The 20,906-nt window shown below is 35.7% G+C and overlaps 1 protein-coding gene across 1 annotated transcript in view; it reads right to left on the bottom strand.

Annotated features, from left to right (window-relative positions):
* LOC107662219 (collagen and calcium-binding EGF domain-containing protein 1-like) overlaps nucleotides 1–11,407 on the bottom strand; it is a 56,641-nt gene extending 45,234 nt beyond the window's left edge. The window contains exons 1-3 of the mRNA XM_016452159.1: nucleotides 11,379–11,407; nucleotides 11,173–11,294; nucleotides 10,956–11,036 (exon numbers count right to left, since the gene is read on the bottom strand). Coding sequence (XP_016307645.1) covers nucleotides 10,956–11,036; nucleotides 11,173–11,276 — 185 coding nt within the window. The 5' untranslated portion in view covers nucleotides 11,277–11,294; nucleotides 11,379–11,407. The remainder of the gene's footprint in view (nucleotides 1–10,955; nucleotides 11,037–11,172; nucleotides 11,295–11,378) is intronic.
* Between the last annotated feature and the right edge of the window lie 9,499 nt (nucleotides 11,408–20,906).

Genomic DNA, 20,906 nt, shown 5'->3' on the forward strand with positions numbered 1-20,906 from the left:
AACCCTACCCGATACTTTATTTTAAACTTTTTGATTATTTCCTTAATTTTTATTGAAAATAAATGCCTTTACGATGTATTACGAGATTTGAAAAGGGAGAAAAAAAAGTTCGGCAAAAGGCGGGATCGAACCCGGGTCAATCGCGTCAAAAAACCAACGGCACGCGCTTATCCATCTGCGCCACTGGAGCTGACGGATTACAGCCACTTTTAACTAAATGTAAACATACACTCCGTATTTTTTATTCCATAGTTATTAACAATTATCGAAAAATCTACAGAAAAAATATAACTGTTACCGGATTAACCTGGCTCCCTTCTCACTAGACCCTCTGCTTTGCAGCACAGTTAATGATATGCTATAGTATAGGATCCCTTGACGCGATTGGTTATTGAATTTTGTGACGTAGCAAAAAAAGGCTGTTTCAAACCATGTTTCTTTGACTGCCTTTGGGAAACTACAGTTTTAAGGAGAAAATACTCAGCAATGGTGTTGATAAATGGATTGGCACATGGTTTGTCTAAAAGCATATTAAAAACACCACATAGACAAATAAACAACATAAAAAACTTGATTTTCACCACAGGGGGACTTTAACTAATTAATATTCTGATCACTTTGCTAGTTCTGTGTTTGTGTCCAAATAAAATAGTTTATCATTTGAAATGAGTGCCTGGCTTTAAGTACTGTAAACAGTGTTAATCTACCTTAGGCTGATGATACACGGGGCAACTATTTGAGCAATTTTTACCAGGCAACGTTTTTGGAGCAGTGTTTCTTGGGCACTTTCCCCATTGAGAATGGGTAACAAATTTCTGTCTGGATACTTTAGATCGGTCGTGGGCCCTGTGTCTCACCTGGTTTACCCATTGACAGCAACATTGCCCAAAGTTGCCCGGCAACAATGCTCAAAAAGTTGCCCAGTGTATCATCAGCCTTAAAAGAAGTAACATGATTGACAGTTTTATATATTTCTACAAAGTACAAAACCACCGTAACAGGGTTGACCATGTAAGATCAATAAATTCTGATAAATGTAAAATATAAAATCACTTAAAGTGATAAACTTACTTTTCCTTGCAATTAATTTCCTCAAATAAATAAATAAATATTTAGTTTTATAATATTTATATTACATGCATATGGATGTTTTATTTACATTTTATTTATAAAAAAGTAAATTGCATTTATATAAATATACTTGCATTTACAAAAAGGCCTATAATTCATTTTTAAAAGTCTATAGACTATGCATCATATTTACACACCATCGAGGGACACAAAAGTCACCAGGAATAGTCTCAGAGAATGATATATGCATCTTGCAGAGAGCACTTCACAAATGAATTACAATCTAAGAGAATGTACAATGTACAATGTAATTCACTTCATTGGCCTTGTGTATTGCCCGGCACATCATGCCACAAAGAGGAGAGATTCTTAACGTTTGGCACTCAAACACAAAGAAAATCAGGAAAGAAAGTCAATCCACAGAGAGCTTTCAAGTCAAAAAAGGAATTCAAAGCCATTGAAAAAGTGTGTTTGTACAGCACAAATAAACAACCGCACTAAATTTTAATGCATTATGTAACAGTAAAATGCAAGTTCATTTGGCCTGGTGAGACCAGAAAGACATCAGGAAAAGGAATGGGAAACTACTGCACATCTCACTTAGATTTCTGCATGAATACTAAATACTATCTATAAATACCGCAACCTTTCAAGCGTCGCATAAAACACAGTGCCTATAAATAGGAAATTTTTTCCCTTTAGTACACACTGAGGAATCCACAAATACAAAGACATGAAATGAACTGAATCAAATGATTTCATATTGAACTCAGTACTGGTTTATTGTAAAAAGTCACGCAATGGTATAATACTGCAAATAAAATAAAGACTGCCTACAGCTTTGGTTTATGGCTGCCTCTGAGAACCAGAAGAATTCTTACCAAGCGTGCTCATGATGATATATGAGACTTAACAGATATATATGACATTTATAGCACTTGTTTGCCAATGCTCTGGCATATCACAAGATATCCTGCTGTGATACTCCTATACCAGTGTACTGCATTACATATCATGAGCCTAGGAAGAAAGCCAGCGCTATCCGCTGGTTGAGATTTAAGACTGCTATATACATTGAATATTAAACCTATTAATTTGGGTTTGTTTAGAGCTACCCGTCAAATGCTATTTTCATCCAAACTAATAATATTTGCTCACATTGGCTTTGCCTGGGGTTCTTTCTGGGTGGAAAACATAAGTAATTAAATTTAGAGAACATCAATCAATGCCTCTAATTCTCAAATAACTACTGCTTGACATCATCTGAAATGAGCTGAATAACATGGCAAAGAATGTTTTATGCATAGTTTTTAATTTAAAAATTTGTCAATAAATCCAGTAGATATTTCTAGATAAAAGCAAATTATGTCTTCCTAACCTTCATAACTGTAACAACATGCTTTGTTAATGTGGCTAACTCAATAAAAATGGCTCTGGGGAGAAAAAGACTATATAATTTTTCTGTTTCTCAAAACAGTGAAGCGAAATTACTGAAGCCCATCCAAAAGAAACGACAAGGACAATTTCACTTTTATTTACAGCTCTGATAAAAGGCGCTTCAAATCTTTACACCCTTGAAAGTGCAAGAAAAATGAGTTCATGCTCAAAAAGTACTGTTTGACAATTTTCAGCTTATTCAATGATTTTATCATACAACAAAACAATTGATTCGTATGAACAATTTCCTTCTCTTGTGATTGGCCATCATTTACAGACAGCTGAAGACCTCTGACATAAACGTCAGGTTGCTCTGGTGACAAAGTGTTTTAGTTAACTGCATCTGCTCTGCATTGTTTTTAAAAAGACTGACATAAGAACAGTAAGAAAACAACATTAATGGCAGATATCAATCTACACCCAATGCAATTGCTTACAGGTGGATCAAAACACTTGCCAAAATGGAAATCATCATGGCTGACATGTAAATTTCACCTAAAACTTCTGTGTTTGTAAGAATGATACTTCATTGTTTCCCTTGTGTCTTTTAAGTGGTAGCGCTAGTTGTGTAAAAGACAATAATAAGAACAAATAAATCATATTTTACTGTTATAAATGTGCTGTATTTATCTGTACATCAGATCTTCAGAACAGTTTTTGGTCATTTTCAAGTCAAAACTGAAGTGTAAACAATAACGACTAAATAAAAAATGTAGAAAAATCATTAAATAGCAATTTCAATAGCACACTGAATTGTTATTCTAAACATTTTCTACCAGAATGTACAGTACATCTGATTCTGTAGCTCAGTTGATAAATGCACGGATAAGAAATTGAATTGGATGGATGACGTGGAAATGTTTTTCGCTTAAAATAGAAGACATTCAAGGTTCTAACCAGCCCTAAAATAATTTTTGATTTTAATAAGCCAAAAATTGCAGCTGTGCCACAGTAGATGTATATCAGCAGTGGGAACACATTTGTTTGCATTTTGATTTGTGATTTCACTGGAACGGACAGTGAACCGCAGAAAAGCAAAAGGGCGATAGAGCGCACAGCTGTGTGTGGTAGAAAACACGGCCGCTGTACGCCACTTGTGACAAATGCAACAATAACTCAGCAAACAAGTTACAGAATTCCAGCAGATCGCCACACATTATAACACATACAAACTTCGGCCGAAGAACCAGAGATGTCAAAGTGCTAGGGACATGACACCACCGTCCCTACTTTAATTGATGATGAGAAACAGAGATGTGATAACTTTAGGATGGAAAACAGGATGATGCGCAATCAGCAAACGTGAACGAGAGTAAGACCAGAAATCCAAGGCAATTCATACATCACTGAGGAATGCAACACAACAAAAACAACAAGTCCTCTCCCCCGCACGCCTGCCAAGATATCCCAAACAGCGCTGCAGACTCCCTGTTGCTCAACTGCGCTCTCAGATTGTGCCGAAAAGAGGTCTTCTTTTTTCAGTCAACTACTGGAAAAAATGGGCCTTAAACATCAAGTTTCCCAGTTCTCTCTGATGCCAGGATGGAGAGAGACTCATTTTACATTCACATTAGCCGAGAGGTTTCTCAATGAGCTGAGGCATTGACTTATTTATCCTCAACGACTGGCAGAACTCAAGCAGGGAAGGTTCTGCCAACTAGCAATGTCTCTGAGGGTTGAGATTCAGCAGTTATACATGCAAACTCATCCTACAACAAGAGCATTTCAAGTGAATTTGACCTTGGAAACAGAGCCAAAGGTACCAGACAATTAGTTCAGTTGCACTTAGTCTATATGCTTTCCATTCACAAAGCACTGAAATGAACTGATGATGTACTGTATGTGTGACATACAGTATGTGCTGCAAGACACCTGAGAGAGATTTATTTAGGATATGTAACATCCTTTTTCCAAGTGTATAATCACCTATATCGATTTACTCCACAATCAAAACATATAGCATAAATATTGGGTTACTGCTATAAAGGGATTTCAATACAGTGGCAACTCACTTACCGTTTATACTGTAAACTAAAATTGTGTTTTTTGACAACTCAAGTGACTGTATGCTTTATATTATGCAAATGCAAACAGTATAAAAAAGTTATACATTTACACTAACATTCAAGTTTTTTTTTAAAGATTTGTTTTATTCAGTAAAGTTGATCAAAAGCAACAGTAAATATGCTTATAATGCAGTTTGAACTGTCTTATTATCAAAAAATAAAATGTATCACCATTACCACAAAAATATTAAGCAGACTAATGGCTACTAAAAATTCAGATTTTCCAACACAGGAATAAATTACTTTTTCAAATATATTACAATAGAAAACCGTTATTTTAAATTGTAATAATACTAATACTAAATACTAATACTAATACTACTACTAATAATTCGAATACTAATACTAATAATAATTCACAATATTACTATTTCTAATCACATTTTTAATCACATTAATAAAGCCCTGGTGAGCATTAAAAAAACAAATCAATAAAATCAAAACATTTCAAAATATTACCGACCCCAAAATTTTGTGTACATTAGTACAAGTGTAAAACTTTTTGCAAAAAAATCTTAATTCAATTTGCACTTCTTGAATATTACTAACTTAAACATGAGGTTTTTACAAATGAATAAATTAGGTAATGGGAACGGTTTAAACAGCAACATGGTTTACTGGATTTACCACATCAGGCCCCAATTATTCAGGTTGTTGCCCTTTGACCTTCTAATTGCATGAGCAAACCATTACCGGCCTAACCATGAGTCTGTATCGTTTTGACTAGTGAGACAAAACAGACCACCATTGCTTCTAATTACTGCAAGAAAATTGGCGATTAATAGCAAAACTATGTAAAACTGTGGTCAGGAAATTAACCTTTGTGAACATAAGACAGTGAGAGGGATGGCCATCATTTGTATGTGACACCATAATGTCACTTCACAATAACACGGTATTGCTTTGTTCATTTGAGGTACTGTATATGTCTGAAAAATGATTTAAAAACAGTTTCACAAGCTTATAGAAGTAGTAAAAACATGGTTGCATAATTTATATACTTTAGTATTGACTAGTTGTTTGTTTCTTTAGCCATTAAGTTTCCCTCCTAGCTACTTTCAGAGCCATTCGTAGTATTTTATATGAGAGATTCACTGGAGATTTTTAAAATAAAAATCACAGCTAATGATTTACTTTATAGATCAATATCATAATGGTTTCATTATATTCATAAAATCGCATGAACAAATCTGTCTGAAGTTGACGTAATTTGTTTAGATGTCAATGGGACGTTACAATTTTCACCTTGGATAATTTCTTCAAGACTGATATTTTGAAGAAAGTTCATGAACACATCTGAATTCATAGCTTACAGCTGTGTACACACAGCAACATGGCATCATCAACCAGACCTGCGTTGAAAGAAACCGCGTCATGACAAGATGTGGAAAGCAAAGAGAGAACATTATTAAAGGAGAGTGCTAGAAAACAAACGCCATTTTCCACCGCCACTATTTTCATCGGAATTATCCCAGAATCCATCAGGGACTTGTGTAAATTCCAGAGGTTGTTGGGTAATGCATTCAGTGTTCTCCATGCTTTGACTAGCTTGGCTCAACTGATCCCAAATAAACTCTGGCTGCGTCCCAACTAGAATCAGTCACTCGATCTAGCGCGTTCCTGAGCTGCCTGAAAATGTGGACATTCATTAACTTTTTGGTTTTTGGAGAGGACAATGAGGGTCATCCCTGTCATAAATACCGGCCAGTTGAAAAGCTTATAAATCAGCTTGAGTGGTGTTGACTTGGTGGTCAGTGGTCCATTTGATTTAAGCATCTACAGAACTCATGACTCACTTGTGCTTTAAAAAGATACACATTCAGATGGAATCGTAACCCCTGCATGAAATCATTGTGGCTATAAAAACACCCCATAACAGAGACTATAACCAGAGCTCTGTATGAGCAAACAAGAAGGAATCTGTATGATATTCAAAAACACAATACCACAAACAAAAGACTGGCACATTGACCACTGTTTGATCTTCTGCCATTAATCCCCACAGTCGTCGTAAAGACACAACAGAGAACAATGCAAAGGATTTCCTGTTAAATCACCCTTTTCGTTTCATGGGTCAACAACGCCAATATCCGATTCCCCGGGAATTTCATGAGCTGGTGGTCAAAACGGTTTGTTTGACAGCGTGTTCGGCCTGATGAGCACTTTGAGCTGATTGATGAAGACTTTCACTGATATGAACCATCTGGTTAACTTAACCAAGAAGAGCATTAATCATTGTAAAATTGCGTAATATTTCTGCCTAAGTCATGAAATTAAATGCACTGGAATCCCAAAGGGCAGATGCTCTGAGAGTGATTCGCATCAATTACTTCCTTGTGTCTATTGAATATTAAAGGGAAGTACAAACTCTTCATAAAATGTTTGTTGGAAATAAATCACGCTTAAATATTTTTGCAATTAAGTAGCAGAAGTCTCTTACGTCTTCAGGCTGTGCATGTGTTGCCGTTAAATGAGATTTGTTCCATATTTCATAAGTGTTAATCTAGAAGACAGAGTTCACGCTCATAAAAAATTGTTTAGATAAACTGTTCCTGATGAAATATGAACACTGGCAAAGTCTAAATCAATTAAAATGGATGGATTTAAAAAATCCAAACAAAAACAATTGCAAACAACCTTGTATGAGAACACATCATTTTTTCTAACAAATGATGTGAGTTTAATTAAGACAATTAGCAAGAAACGTCAACCAAATTTTTTAATCTGTGCTACATTTTTCTCTTCACCACTGTGCTCTGACCATTATAGAGACTTGTTGAATAAATCATGAATAAAAGTAATATAATTAAAAAAAAAAAAGTTTATATGACTAACAGTTCTGACTTTCTGAGAATTATGAGTTTATATCAAGCAAGATATAAGCTATATTGCCATTCTGACTTTTTTCCTCATAATTCTGAGTTTACTTACATTTTACAATTCTGTTTTTCCCCAACCAAGGATTAAAAAAAAAGGTAATTGCGACTTTTTCCATCTAATAATTTTGACTTTTTTTTTCTCGCAATTGTGTTAACATCTTGCATATTCAGTTTTCTTCTTAGAATTGCGAATTCATTTCACAATTCTGAGATTACATCTTCCAATTCTGAGAAGTCAGAACTGTAAAATATGAACTCAGAACGGCAAGAACTGAGATTAAATGTCGCAAATAACATTTTTTTCTGTGCTAGAAACAAGTTTCCATAGATAGCAGCTTGTCTACATGCCTGTGGACTCACAAAACTGATGAACAGAATAAAAATAACTCAAATATCCCCATGTGTATTCAAGAGAACAAACAACAAGTCCATTAGAAATACAAAAGAAACAGGACACTGACAGATTCTTCAACTTCAATTGTCTTATCCTCAATACAGTCCTCTGACAAAAAAGAAGAAAAAAAAACACATTTCCTTGCCACATGGTCATAAATATTTAAAGCAAAAAAAAAAAAAAAAAAAAATTAGTAGACATCCCGTTTTGTGAAGGACAATGTAGCACAATTATGGATTCCTGTAGTTCAACTCCTGGTTAAACCAAAGAGTATGGGATGGGGCTACTGTACCTGTTTGTCCAAACAATGGAATTAGATGTGGTAGAAGTGTTTTTGAAAACCTTTGTCCTTCAGATTTCAGCCCCAAATCTCATAGTACTTCAACAATCAGACCTGGAGCTGTTCAGTGGTAGGTAACCAGTACCCTTGTGAAGCCATGCTACAGGTTTTAGCTTACCGTGCATATGCCAGACACATCTGCATTTGCTCAAGAGAGCTTTTAGACATGTCTGGGTTGAAAAACCCAATATGATCTTGTTTCTTTTAATGGACACTTCTGGAAATAAACTCCCTCGACACCAGTGGACATTAAAGATGAACTAGAGGGCCGAGAAAGACATGCGACTGGCCTCTAGAGGCTTCCCAGTTTGTATAAAGGTTCAGCCGATAATTAAAAAGATTTCTTCTGGCGACGAACAAGTGCTTGTGGTCAGATGAACTTTATGTTTAAGTTCATGGCTGGTTTTCAGCCCTAGAGGAGTTAGTGAGTAGAAAGAAAACGAGAGGTTTATATGATATGGCCTTTGTCTGTTTGGTTCCCTTTGCCTTTTGGCCTGGAATGCTTCAAGAGTGTAGAAACAGGCCTGAAACCACCAGAAATATTTGGAAGAACAACCAAGAACCAAGTTCTCCAGAAACACCTTCAGTATGTTCTGGAAAGGCCCGTTCTGATTCATTTTGATCTGGCTTCACAATGTTGTCCCTGATCCCAGTCCTGAGAAAAAATACGTCTATTAATCCAAGACTAGAGTACTAACTCACGTTGTATGCTGCAGTTAATTTAAAACTAAGACCTATAAATTCTATGGCACAATATCAACAACTGCACACCAGACTTTCAGAATACACTGCTTTTCTTCGTAAAACGGTTTCCTCCCAATAAAACTTACCATTAATTAATCTTTGGTCCACATTTTAGCAACATGAAAGCATTCAGATCAGAGCTGTCAATTTATTCCTTTTGTGTGATTACTTATATAAATGGTGTTTAAAAGAATTTTGTGTGAATAATTATACAAATAAATGTTACAATAAAAAAATTAAATTATATATAAAAAATAAAATTATGAAATTAAATAAAACAAAAATAAAAATGTGAAAAACTGTGGAATATTTTCATAAAACATGCAGTTTAATTTGATTTGATTTAATTTGAAAAGCAAATAATGTAGTTTAATTTAAAATTAACTGACAGCCCTTATTCAGATACAAATGTTATCCATTAGCCACATACATATTAGTACAACATAGCGCCAAAATACTTTTACACACATGCATAGATATTTTCTGAGACAAAGCCCATAAGAACTCAAAAAATGAACACTCAATGATGGACAAAACATTTTAGCGCCACATCCTTGGCCAGTTTTTGCAACTATCCAACTCCAGGATGGATCACAACCAAAGAAAATGTCACACTGCAATGCATGAACGTTCTCCTCTGTTTGAGATTATGATCTATTCAAGAGACAAACCCTGGCTTGCAGGCATGTTTCTAACACAAGAACAGATGCGCAGAAGATCAGATCAGATCAGAAGCATCAACTGAACAAATATTTCCTCACATCATGAGTTTAAGAGCCGCCAAGCCACAAAGAAAAGAGGTGTGGTGGCTTAACTGCACCTGTTAATTTACAATGAGCTCATATAAAAACTGCTTGAGTCATTTTAGTCATCTGCATATGAGCAAATGTTAATAGCAAGCCTGCTCACATGAGACCCATTGTGCAAATACTCTCCATGCATGCTTGAGAGACTCAGGGACTCCACAGGTCACCAGTGTTGGTGCACCACACACGCCAAGAATTTACAAGGACAAGCTTATTGACAATTTTGGCAAGCGTTTCAAATCATCGCACATCAATGCCTGCTGAAATAAAAAGCCTGTAGTAGTTTGTGCTTTAACTTACTACTTCCAGCATGCAGGTGGAATGAAATGCACCACCATAGAAGAGAAAGGGTGACAACTAAGAAGTGATGCAAGAGAGAAAATAAAATCTCTTCATATACAATTTCTATTGCTTGATTTTTATTCTAGATAATGAATAATTCATAATAATTCATTCCTAAAATGAAAATTGTCTTCCATGGACCAAATGTTGAAGAATAAAAGTATTCCATTGACTTGACTTGATTTGGAGGACAAATTATATGGGCCAAGTTTATGGTGCTTTCTGTCTTTTGGAGCTCAGCAACCCGTATCCTTGTTAACTTGGATGGCATTCATAAAAACTTTTGTGTTGAACATAGGAAAGTCAGTTGGTTTTGAGAGTAAGTCAAGTTACCACTGTAAAGCTGAGGAGTCTGGGTCTGCTTTGCATCCGGAGCCGGCTTAAAGTTCCAGCATCATAATCCCTAACCTTCAAAGAATAATATCTCCTTGCTTTCTTTCACTAATTCTAAACGGTCACAGGAATGAAAACAGGATTATTTTACATGCCCCACACAAGACACCAACACAGCTAACCCAATGAAAGGAAACCCTGGCCACTTTGGGAACAGAAACAGTACAGGTCACTCTTGAGGAAACACTTAATAAGCAAGTGATAATCTGGCATATTTAAAAGTCTCTTTTAATCTCCCCCCCTTTAGAAAAACTAAAGGCAAAACAGATTTCATCGCATAAAAATGTAAAATAAACAACCATGATAGACAGACAGATAGACAGACAAACAGGACACTTTATTTATCCCATATGGGAAGTGGTGACGTCCAATTGAATAAATACAAAACGGGTACATTACATACATTACAAAAGACAATATATAAACATTACCATACACAAGAACCTACAGAATGTTAAGATGGAGAAGTAAACAGTCTCTTACCTGTAGCATGTAGTCACCTCTCCTGTGGATTTTACGCACGGGTATTTCGTCGTTGCGATTTTGTTCTCTGAACACACATCTCTGTAAGACAAAGGAGCCGTCAGCGGTTTCTTTCTACGTAAACAAATCTGCCTCACGCACAAGAAACTAACTTTCAGTCCTCTTGAGTTCGTGTAAACAGCGAGCTGACAGCGCGCGCACTGCAGGGACACTTTACCTGTCCACATCCTCCTTCTCTCGGAAAGTCCACGGCGTTCCCGATGAGAACAGCATTACAACCACAGCAAGTCTGAGAGGAGTTCCTCTGCCCGTGTAGCTCATTTCAGACACTCTGAGATGCTAAAAAAAGATATTGTCCGTTTAAAGCTAGCGTCTTGAAGTTCAGCGTTACTTTGAGGAATTGAGAGAGTATTGATTGGTTACCTCCTGCGAAGCCCCACGCGCAGATTCCCACCGGCCCCTCCTACTCCCGCACTTGCTCAACTTCAATAGGTTCAGGAACGCAAGTTATGAATTTAATATTTAATAACTGCCACAGGTAACATTGAAGATATTCCTGTGGCGAAATCCTTATGTGTGAGGTTTGAGTTAAATATTATATTATAATAGGCTACGTAAAAAAAAAAAAAAATAATAATAAAAAAAAAAATGGACCATTTGATACCACATTTATTTGTTTGTTTGTTATTATTATATATTTAACTGTTCAAGGACACAGCTATGTGTGCTGAAAAAAATGGTGTAGAAATCATTTTCAATCAGAAATTGCAAAAAAAAAATTACAAAGAAACAGCAAGTAACACATTGAATTAAAGGTGAAATTTTCATGTAGAAAAACTGAAATATTATATTATAATAGGCTACGTAAAAAAACTTTTATACCATATTCGTTTATTTAATTATTTATTCATTCATTCATTTTTGTTATTAGTATATATTTAACTATTTAAGGACATAGCTAAAATGTATGATAATATGTGTGCTGAAAAAATGGTGTAGAAATAATTTTCAATCAGAAATTGCACAAGAAAATGACAAAGAAACAGCAAGTAACACATTGAATTGAAGGTGAAATTTTCATGTAGAAAAACTGAAATTGTATTTTCTTGTAAAACGTACTCCAATAGTCTTTCTTTTATTTACAGCTTCAATTTTTTCAACATTGTACATTTATTTATTTATTGAGTAACTGAACTAATTTTATTTTAACTACTTAAGGACACAGCTGGAGTCATAAATGTGTGCTGATATGTTAAACGAACATGTGTCTCTCAATTAATTAGATAATAAAAATTGCAAGTATAATATTTAGTATAGAATAATTAGAAAAAAGGCTAACAGATAGGCCAGGTAGTTGACATTTAACCTCCCCATGTTTAGTTCTTAAAAAAATTCTGTACATTGGCAGCTCCAAATGTAATGCTATTTAATTTTATTTTTTTTTATCTGTGAAATAATGAATCTAGAAAATTGTGAAAATATGAAATTATAAAATAAATGTATGCCCTGTCATGACAATGACATAATTTAAAGCTCTCACACTGATTGCCCTCTAAGGTTAAACTAGGCAAATGAGACTGTGTTGGCTAACTGATTCCCTCACAACAGGGATTGTTTGCACCAATTCTTCATCCCTGACCTCTGACTGCTATGTAAGCTGTTAAGGGACCCAAATGTCCCACAAGGTCAGGGGACTGTTGTCACAAAAAGAATTAAGCTAATGCTACATGTATTGAATTTTGTAGTTATTTCTATGCTAGTTCTATTAATACCCTTGTGATTGATAGAACTATTTTAGTTGTGGCCACTGATGAACTGAGACTAACTGAAAGTTTTTCCCCCTAGTGGCTGACAAAGCAGCAGCTGTTTCTTGTTTGTAGTCTCCATTCCCAACCATCTGATGAGCAATAAATGAAGACGCTCCTGCCAGCAAACCTTCCTGATGACTAATCTCACATCTCATGAGATTGAGAATCATCTCTCATGAATAAACAACTCTAAACATATCAGACGGTGTCGACCTCAAGTGCTTGGAAGCCCAGATAAATGATCTGCCTCCAAAAGGATGTGTTTCCATGGAGCTGTCTGCATGATGCTGCTGATGAATCTTGGCTGAGATTAGTTTTCGTGCCTTGCTTTTTTGTAGTGATAAACCCTGCTTGTCTTTTTCCTTCAACACTTTCATTGCAATCCAAGCTTCAGATTTCAGACACAAGGTTGATGTCATCAGAGCCAATGTCTAGACTTTATGGAGACTTTAAGCTAAGTATCAAAAGTTCACTCATTGTTTTTTTCCTCTTAAAAAAAAGAATGTGAATAAATTATTCTAATCTAATTTTTAGATCAAAATTATCCCTATTAGTTGCAAAAAAACCTGTCCTTAACCATGATTTCTTATCACAGCATGATTGCGGATATTACATTTTAAATTTCACTGACCCGACATTTGTTTTCAAATTCTGTCCAGCTGTTTTTATGATATTTTTGTCTCAGTGGTTGCATAATTCATGCTGTGCTATTCAAACACCCAAACACCGGACAAAACAAGTAAACAGAGCAAATGAATTGTTTTCAGACAGAGAACACCTGCTTTTTTAAGAATATTACTCCTAATCAAACAGATATGAGCTATTTGTTGTTTTTAGTGTTTAACTAAGCATTTTATTCAGTGTAACAGGACTGCATTAGTGATAAGATAACAATTTACCAATTCCTGTGCTTCGTAAGGCTAGTCTCATTTACATAAAAATGAAGAACTGTTTTGACACAGTGTTATGAGTCAGCCGAATTCGAAATGATACAAATATGTGCTAATGAGAACGAGCATGCTTGCAAGTTTTGTTTTTAATTAAGGCATAAGAAATAGGTCAAATTGAACAGTGTAAAAACTGGAAAATGTGCACAGCCTTTAAAAGCCTTACAAATATTTTAATGTCACATGCAAATATTTGCAGCTGGGGCGAAACAGGTCTGTTTTTTTTTGTTGTATGTGGGTGTGTAATGGGTTTAAAGTAGAGTTCCAAGGAAAAATTATTTGATTCATTGTACAGTAACTAATGTTTTGAGTCAAAAGTCAATTACACAAATGTGTTTCCTCAAGCAGAGGTTTTGTACACTTGCATTGGTTTTTTTTTTTTAAAGAAATTAATATTTTTATTCAGCAAGAATGCATTAAATTGATACAAAGTGACTGTAAAGACTTCTACATTGTTACAATATATTTCAAATAATAATAATATTTCAAAGTATTATAGTTCCCTTTCATGGGAACTTCGAACTGCGTCCTCTAGGGGGCGCTATGGGGAACACCTCGTCGTGACCCGTGTCTGAAGCATACATTGAAAAAACACCAACTCGTTGGCCGGCGACAGCCATGACGTCACTACCGGTGCGACTAAAGTATAAATAGGCGCCGGGAGCATCACATCATTCTCTTCTTCGTCTTCATTGACTGTTTTGTTTGAAGCGTGCATTTCCAAGGAAAAAGTAAGAGCTATCTCTATTTATTATGACGAGCACTAGCAGAGCATTTAGAAGGTGTGTGCATCCGTGTCATCGCTATTTGACATCAGATGACACACACGATCTATGTGTTGTTTGTTTGGGCAAAGAGCACGCACGCGATGCCTCCGAGGGGGCAATCGGCATGCACTGCGAGCGTTTTTTCCAAGGGGAAAAAGCTCCGCTTTTTTCCTCACGCATCCATCGACTCCAGCATACGAGTTATGCCAACATCGAGGCGATGTGCGAAAGCAGCTATGAGAAGATGCCCCTATAGAGAGACGCTGGCCAGCTATCTCTCTATGGGTGAGACGTCCTCTAAGACCTGTAATACGACCCCAACATTTTCGAACGGTAGTGTTTCAAACATATAAATAAAAATTTTTGTAACCTAAGTCGTGAAAAGGCAGTTTATATTTTAACAATATCACAGAAAAGTTAAGTTACTTCTGAGCAAAGCTTCTGCAATATTTACTTTTGATATTTTGTATCTAATGTATTGAACTCAGATATTAAGTGTGATATAAATATCCAAATACTTGTTTGGAGCCAGATATTTACATGAATCTAAAATGATCGCTTTTTCCTAAACCTGTTTATATGAATGATTGGGTTTAAGACCTGTGCCATTTGTCTTTACGCAAAGTGAGAATCATCTGTGTTTTGACATGATGGTACAGCTCCTTGTGATAATGACATTTACATGTGTGTATTTGGTGCGTGAGAACAGGAAGAATTTACCATGCTGACCTCTGGGTCACCCAAATCAATGGACCATAATCAAGGTCATCCGGGGCACTGCTGTTATTTTTTCTCCTTCCCGTTCTCTCTTCAGCTGATAGTTGACACATGAAGAATAGCTCTGGATTTTGAATCTGGGTCAAAATGTCTGAGAACAGAAAATGAAGTTGTGGTATTTACTACCGCTCTAGGCTACATCAACAACACAATCTGCATCCAGGAGGAAACCTACGATTTATATTTAGCACACACACACACACACACACACACACACACATGTTGTGTTTCCATGTTTTATGGGGACATTGATGAAAATCTTGATATTTGCAGTCTGGCGGATTTTCTACCTCACATTACCTGCCTGCCTGGACACTAAATCTGTGAACCAAGATTAACTCTCACTGTCGCTACAGCAAGTCATTTTGGATTAAAATGCTCATCCTGTCATACATGTGCAACTTATCATCTGAGATCAGTTTTATTATTACCTCTTATTGTTGTTAATGCTCGTATAAGGGCAGAAGGCATCTCTGAAAAGCTCTGACCCAGAAGAACGCGACAGAATCTGCAGTTGTAGTACCGCAGTTGACCGCTAGATGACTCTTCAACTCCAGGGTAGCGCTGCACACCTCCGTCATTGTAAACAAAATGGATGACCAGTGTTATAAATACCGGGGTGCGTCACGACTAGGGAGGGTGCCTGCTGTGCCATTTAAGTTTCTGCAGTTTTGATGGCTCAGCAGAGAGGAGGAAAAGGGATGATAGATAAATAGATAGAGAGAGCAGGGTCATTCCAGGTCCAAACATCCCTCACACAGCCGGTCTTAAGAAGCGAAGCATTTTACTGGGGTAGAAGTAAAATGTTTCATGCAAGTCATTTCTTGTTGTGTTGTTGTACAATGTCAATGTGTGTGTGAATGTGAATAACTTTAAATAAGTTGTGCAACTGCAAATGTCTCAACGCTTGGGTGTTCTGTTTTCACGAAACACAAAGTATGCAGTAGGCCTGTTTTTAAATATGCCACTTTATTGCAGTAGTTTAATTTAAAGAGCACATTTGTGGGACTAACGTGAATGAGACTTTATTTTATACAAATAAAGAAGAGGAATTTATGATTTATTGTTGTCAGATTTTAGTTGACTGTTAAAAATATGAGATTTCTGTGGAAGCCCACTGAGCTGAAAAACAAAAACAAAAAAACAGGAAAACCCAGCCTAAACTGGCTGGTCTTTGCTGGTTAAGCTGGAAGTAGACCAGCCAGACCAGCTAAAGAAGTGGCCAAAACCCCTCTAAAACCAGCCTGCTGACCAGCTAAAACCAGCCAACCAGCTTAGGCTGGTTTTAGCTGTTTTTCAGCAGGGCATTTCAGCCAGAGAATAAAAATACCAAAGTAATTGCAACTTTTTATCTCAATACTCTGACTCTTTTTTTCCCTTGTGAGTTTATATCTCACAATTTAGTTTAGGCTATATCTCTCAATTCTGAGTTTAAAACTCGCAATTGCGAGTTTATGTTGCAATTCTGATAATGTTCTCAAAATTGCGAGTCAATATCTTGCGATATTGCAAGAAAACCATCTCAAGTCAACTGTGAAATATAAACTCACAATTCTGTGAAAGAAAAAAAAAACTAAAAAAAATAACCTGAACTGAACTGTGAGATGTAAACTCAGAATTCCGAAGAGAAAAGTCAGAATATCGGGATTTAAACTCAGAAAAAAGAATTGCGAGATGTAAACCAATCTGACAAATTATTTTTTCCTCAGAATTGTGAGTTTATATTGTGCAATTTAGGTTTTTTTCTTAGAATTGTGAAAAAGTTTGAATTCTGAGATATTAACTCAAAAAAAAAAAAAAAACCTGAACCGAACTGTGAGATGTAATCTCAAAATTCCAAAGAAAAAAAGAATATCGAGATTTAAACTCAGAATCGCGAGTTTATATTGTGCAATTCTGATTGTTTTCTTAGAACTGTGAAAAACAAAGTCCAAATTGTGAGATATAAACTCATAATTGCGAGAAAAAGTCTAAATTTAGAGATAAAAAGTCAATTAATATTTGTATTATTTTAATCCATGGAAACAGGCTTCCATGGACATAAAAGCCCTGGAAATGAACATAACGATTAAGAAAACATTACATTTTTTAAATTTATATATACTGTAACATTAATATATTAATGTTATACACTAATATAGCATTAAGATATGCAGTGTATACTGGACAGCATGACAGACCGTTTTGGAGATTGTGGTCCTTCCCCATTCAAGCAGAAGCTGTGCTTGCATGACTAGAAAATAGCTGCCAGGGGGTTTCGCCAAGATGGCTGCCAAGTGAACAAACTTGCTCCAATACGGATTTCAGTTAAGCAGAGAAAAGACTGGAAAAGATGGGGAGCGAGAGGGGAGAATGAGATCTGGAAATGCCACAAGCTGGATTCAAATTCAGAACGCCTTAATGAGCCCCACTGCTCAATGCGTCAGAGCATGTGCACTAACTACTAGGCCACAGCTCCAAAAAATGCATGCAATCTTCTAACGAGCTAATAAGTATTTTCATTTAGTGGTATAAATCTTGTAATCCAACACCAGGGCCATTGTTTCCATGTGTATCCTTGGGTCAGGCCTATGTGGCAGCATATATCCCATTAGAGGATCCTGTGCACCACTTTTGTTGTCCCTCTTTATACTTTCTTCTTATTCTCTCTCCATTTTGAGGGACAAAGACATTTTCGGTCACATATTACCTTGCCTGAGCGTTGGGCCCACAGGCAGGGAAGATTCTCTGTGGCGGGCATAAGGTGATTACACAACGCCTGGCACATCAACCACAGAGGAGCACCATGCTGACTCCTGGACACACACTTGGCCAAACTAACGTCTCTTTCTCAACTGATCCTTCCGTTCCATTTTCCCGCTTCTTGATTTCATCTTCTCCCTTATCTATCCCTTAATTTTTCTCAATTTGTACCATTTTTTTTTCTCTTTCAACACAGTACGTTTTCTCCTCTTCTCACCTCTCCACCGTAGTCTAATATATTGTTTGTTTCAGCCCCAAAATGTATCATTTCAGATGATTTTTTGGGCTATGTAACACTGCTTTCAAAGCTGTAACATAAATATGTAAGTACTTTTTACAATACCAAATATTAATACTAAAATTACTATATATGTTAATTCATATACCTTACCTGCAATTTCAAACAGTTTTTGAGGATAGATGGATGGATATTTTTTTATTAAATATATTATTATATACTCTACTGTTTAAAAGTTTGTGAGTCAGAATGTATGTATTTATTTATTTATTTATAATGCAACAATGCATTAAATTGATAAAAAATGCAAATAAATGTTGTTCATGTCAACTTTCTATTCATGTCAATTAAAGAATCTGCTTAAAGAATCAACCATATATGTATCACGGGTTACAACATTGATTATAATAAGAAATGTTTCTTGAGCAGTAAATCAGCATATTAGAATGATTTCTGAAGGATCATGAAGGACACTGAAGACTGATGCTGCAAATTCAGCTTTGCATCACAGGAATAAATTACATTTTAAAATATATTAAAATAGAAAGAGTTCCTTTAATTTTTTTAATCAAATAAATGCAGTCTTGGTGAGCTTTTTTTCTAAAACATAAAATAAAATCTTAGCGACTTAACAGTAATATCTACTGAGAAATAAACATTAGTCATTACATTTTCACTCATATATCTCTAAAGCTTACTTGAGTTTTAGATTATGATGATAGTATGCCTTAGGCTTAGACGGTAGAAAACCTTCATACAAAACAGCTGCATTGCAAGTCATTGACTTTCTGGGCAACGAAGCAGCAAGGCAGCCTTCGGTTTCAGATACAGCCTTGGAAAGCATTGACGCTGAGAGAGGACGGTGCAAGGAATTGTGGGATAAGCAGAGAGCGAGAGCTGCAGTGCAGCCATCATAATCTGTTTACGGCGTCTGTCTGTACAGATGCCAGCTTCTCTTCTCCTCTCTCGCAGTTCATACTCTAAGCTTTAGCACTACACAGTGCAGTCATAGCAAATGGAGGCTGTCATAACATCAACATCCATCATTGTCAGACAGGCACCTGTCAGCTAGAATACAGGAATGTCCCACAGTGCCATAGCTTCAGACAAACACCCAGTCCCCGGGGCACCGCAAACCCACGCACATATAAACCAGCAGTCTGCCTGACCACCTGAAGAGAGGTGGTGCACGGTGCTTGTGCTTTATTGTCGTGGTATTTTATTTATGTATGTTTGTAAATATGTATACATGTAAATACAGTCATCACCCACATATGTTTGTTTACAACTAATGAACCAAAAGAATTATATAAGCACATTTTGAAGTGTGCATTTTATTATATTTTATTATTATATTATGCATATAGTGGTATTTGCCCATGCAAACTACCATGATGCCATATATATGTGTGTGCGTATGTGTGTTTATGCAGGAAGCTAGTACTGCATTCCTAACATAGCCACAAAATTACCTATAGGTCTCTCTGTGGTGGTCATGGTCTGGCTGGTTAGTTAGTTTCAATTAGTTCCTGCTGGAAATGCCATAACTGCAGCATTATGCAGGGAAAAAAAAGGTAAGATGCAGGTAAGATGACACCGCTTGTACAGTTCTTGTGTAACTCCAGACACAGTGTCTCCACCTGAGCACACCGGACGGCATCAGACCTGCTGTCCTCTGGCTGCAGTCCACAGGGAGCTGCTGTCACTGTCTCATAACAAATGGTTATGTAAATTGTAATATGAGCTATTTAAAGCTATGAAAGTGTAGAAAATGTGTCAAATAAAATATTCAACCAAGTGGCTTTCGCAAACAAACAAGCCTTATTTTCTTAGAAGTAACACCAACACTTTTCTTAGTAATTTGTGCAATTATAAAATGAAATACTTTATTTTCCCCAAAGGGAACATGTATGTACGTATGTATGTATGTATGTATATAATACTTTGTTTTATATATATATATATACTGTATATATTAAACAAAGTATTATTGTTCTCTTTCAAATCATTTTTTTTTAAATATTTTTTTTACATTTTACCTTATTTGTATAATTGTATAGTTGTATTTTATATTTAATCTGTATCTATCTGTATTTATGTTCTACTGTTAGTGTTATCTGTATGCACCAAGGGTCTGAGAGTAACGCAATTTCAATTCTCTGTGTGTATGTGCTGTACATGTGGAAGAATTGACAATAAAGCAGACTTGACTTGACTTGAATTGACTTGATTATATAAGTAAATGAGATCTGTAAATAATAAAATGCAAACATTTCATTAAAAAAAAGACATAAATCTATAAATATATATATAGTGAAACCTCATTGTAAAACATCATAAAAAACATATAAAGCAATATAAAGTCCAATCAAATTTCTAAATAAAAATGATTTTCCCAAAATATATCCATTTTACATTTGCAAGCTGTTATTTTGTATTTTAACTGAAGAATAGAATAATTACATATAAAAGATTTATAAATTTGGCAACTTACTTTACCATCTACCAGAGGGTAACAACTTATAATCTGTATGTGTATTACTTTTCGGAGTGACTTAAGTTCCCAAATATTAATAATAATCTATTACTTAATTTACAGCCACTTGAATTTTAACCGAAGAGTTATTGAGGGGGACAAAAAGCTTAAAAATCACAAACTCAATCCTTCTGTG

The sequence above is a fragment of the Sinocyclocheilus anshuiensis genome, unplaced genomic scaffold (genome assembly GCF_001515605.1).
Source record: "Sinocyclocheilus anshuiensis isolate Anshui unplaced genomic scaffold, SAMN03320099.WGS_v1.1 scaffold457, whole genome shotgun sequence".
Classification (NCBI taxonomy): Eukaryota; Metazoa; Chordata; class Actinopteri; order Cypriniformes; family Cyprinidae; genus Sinocyclocheilus; species Sinocyclocheilus anshuiensis.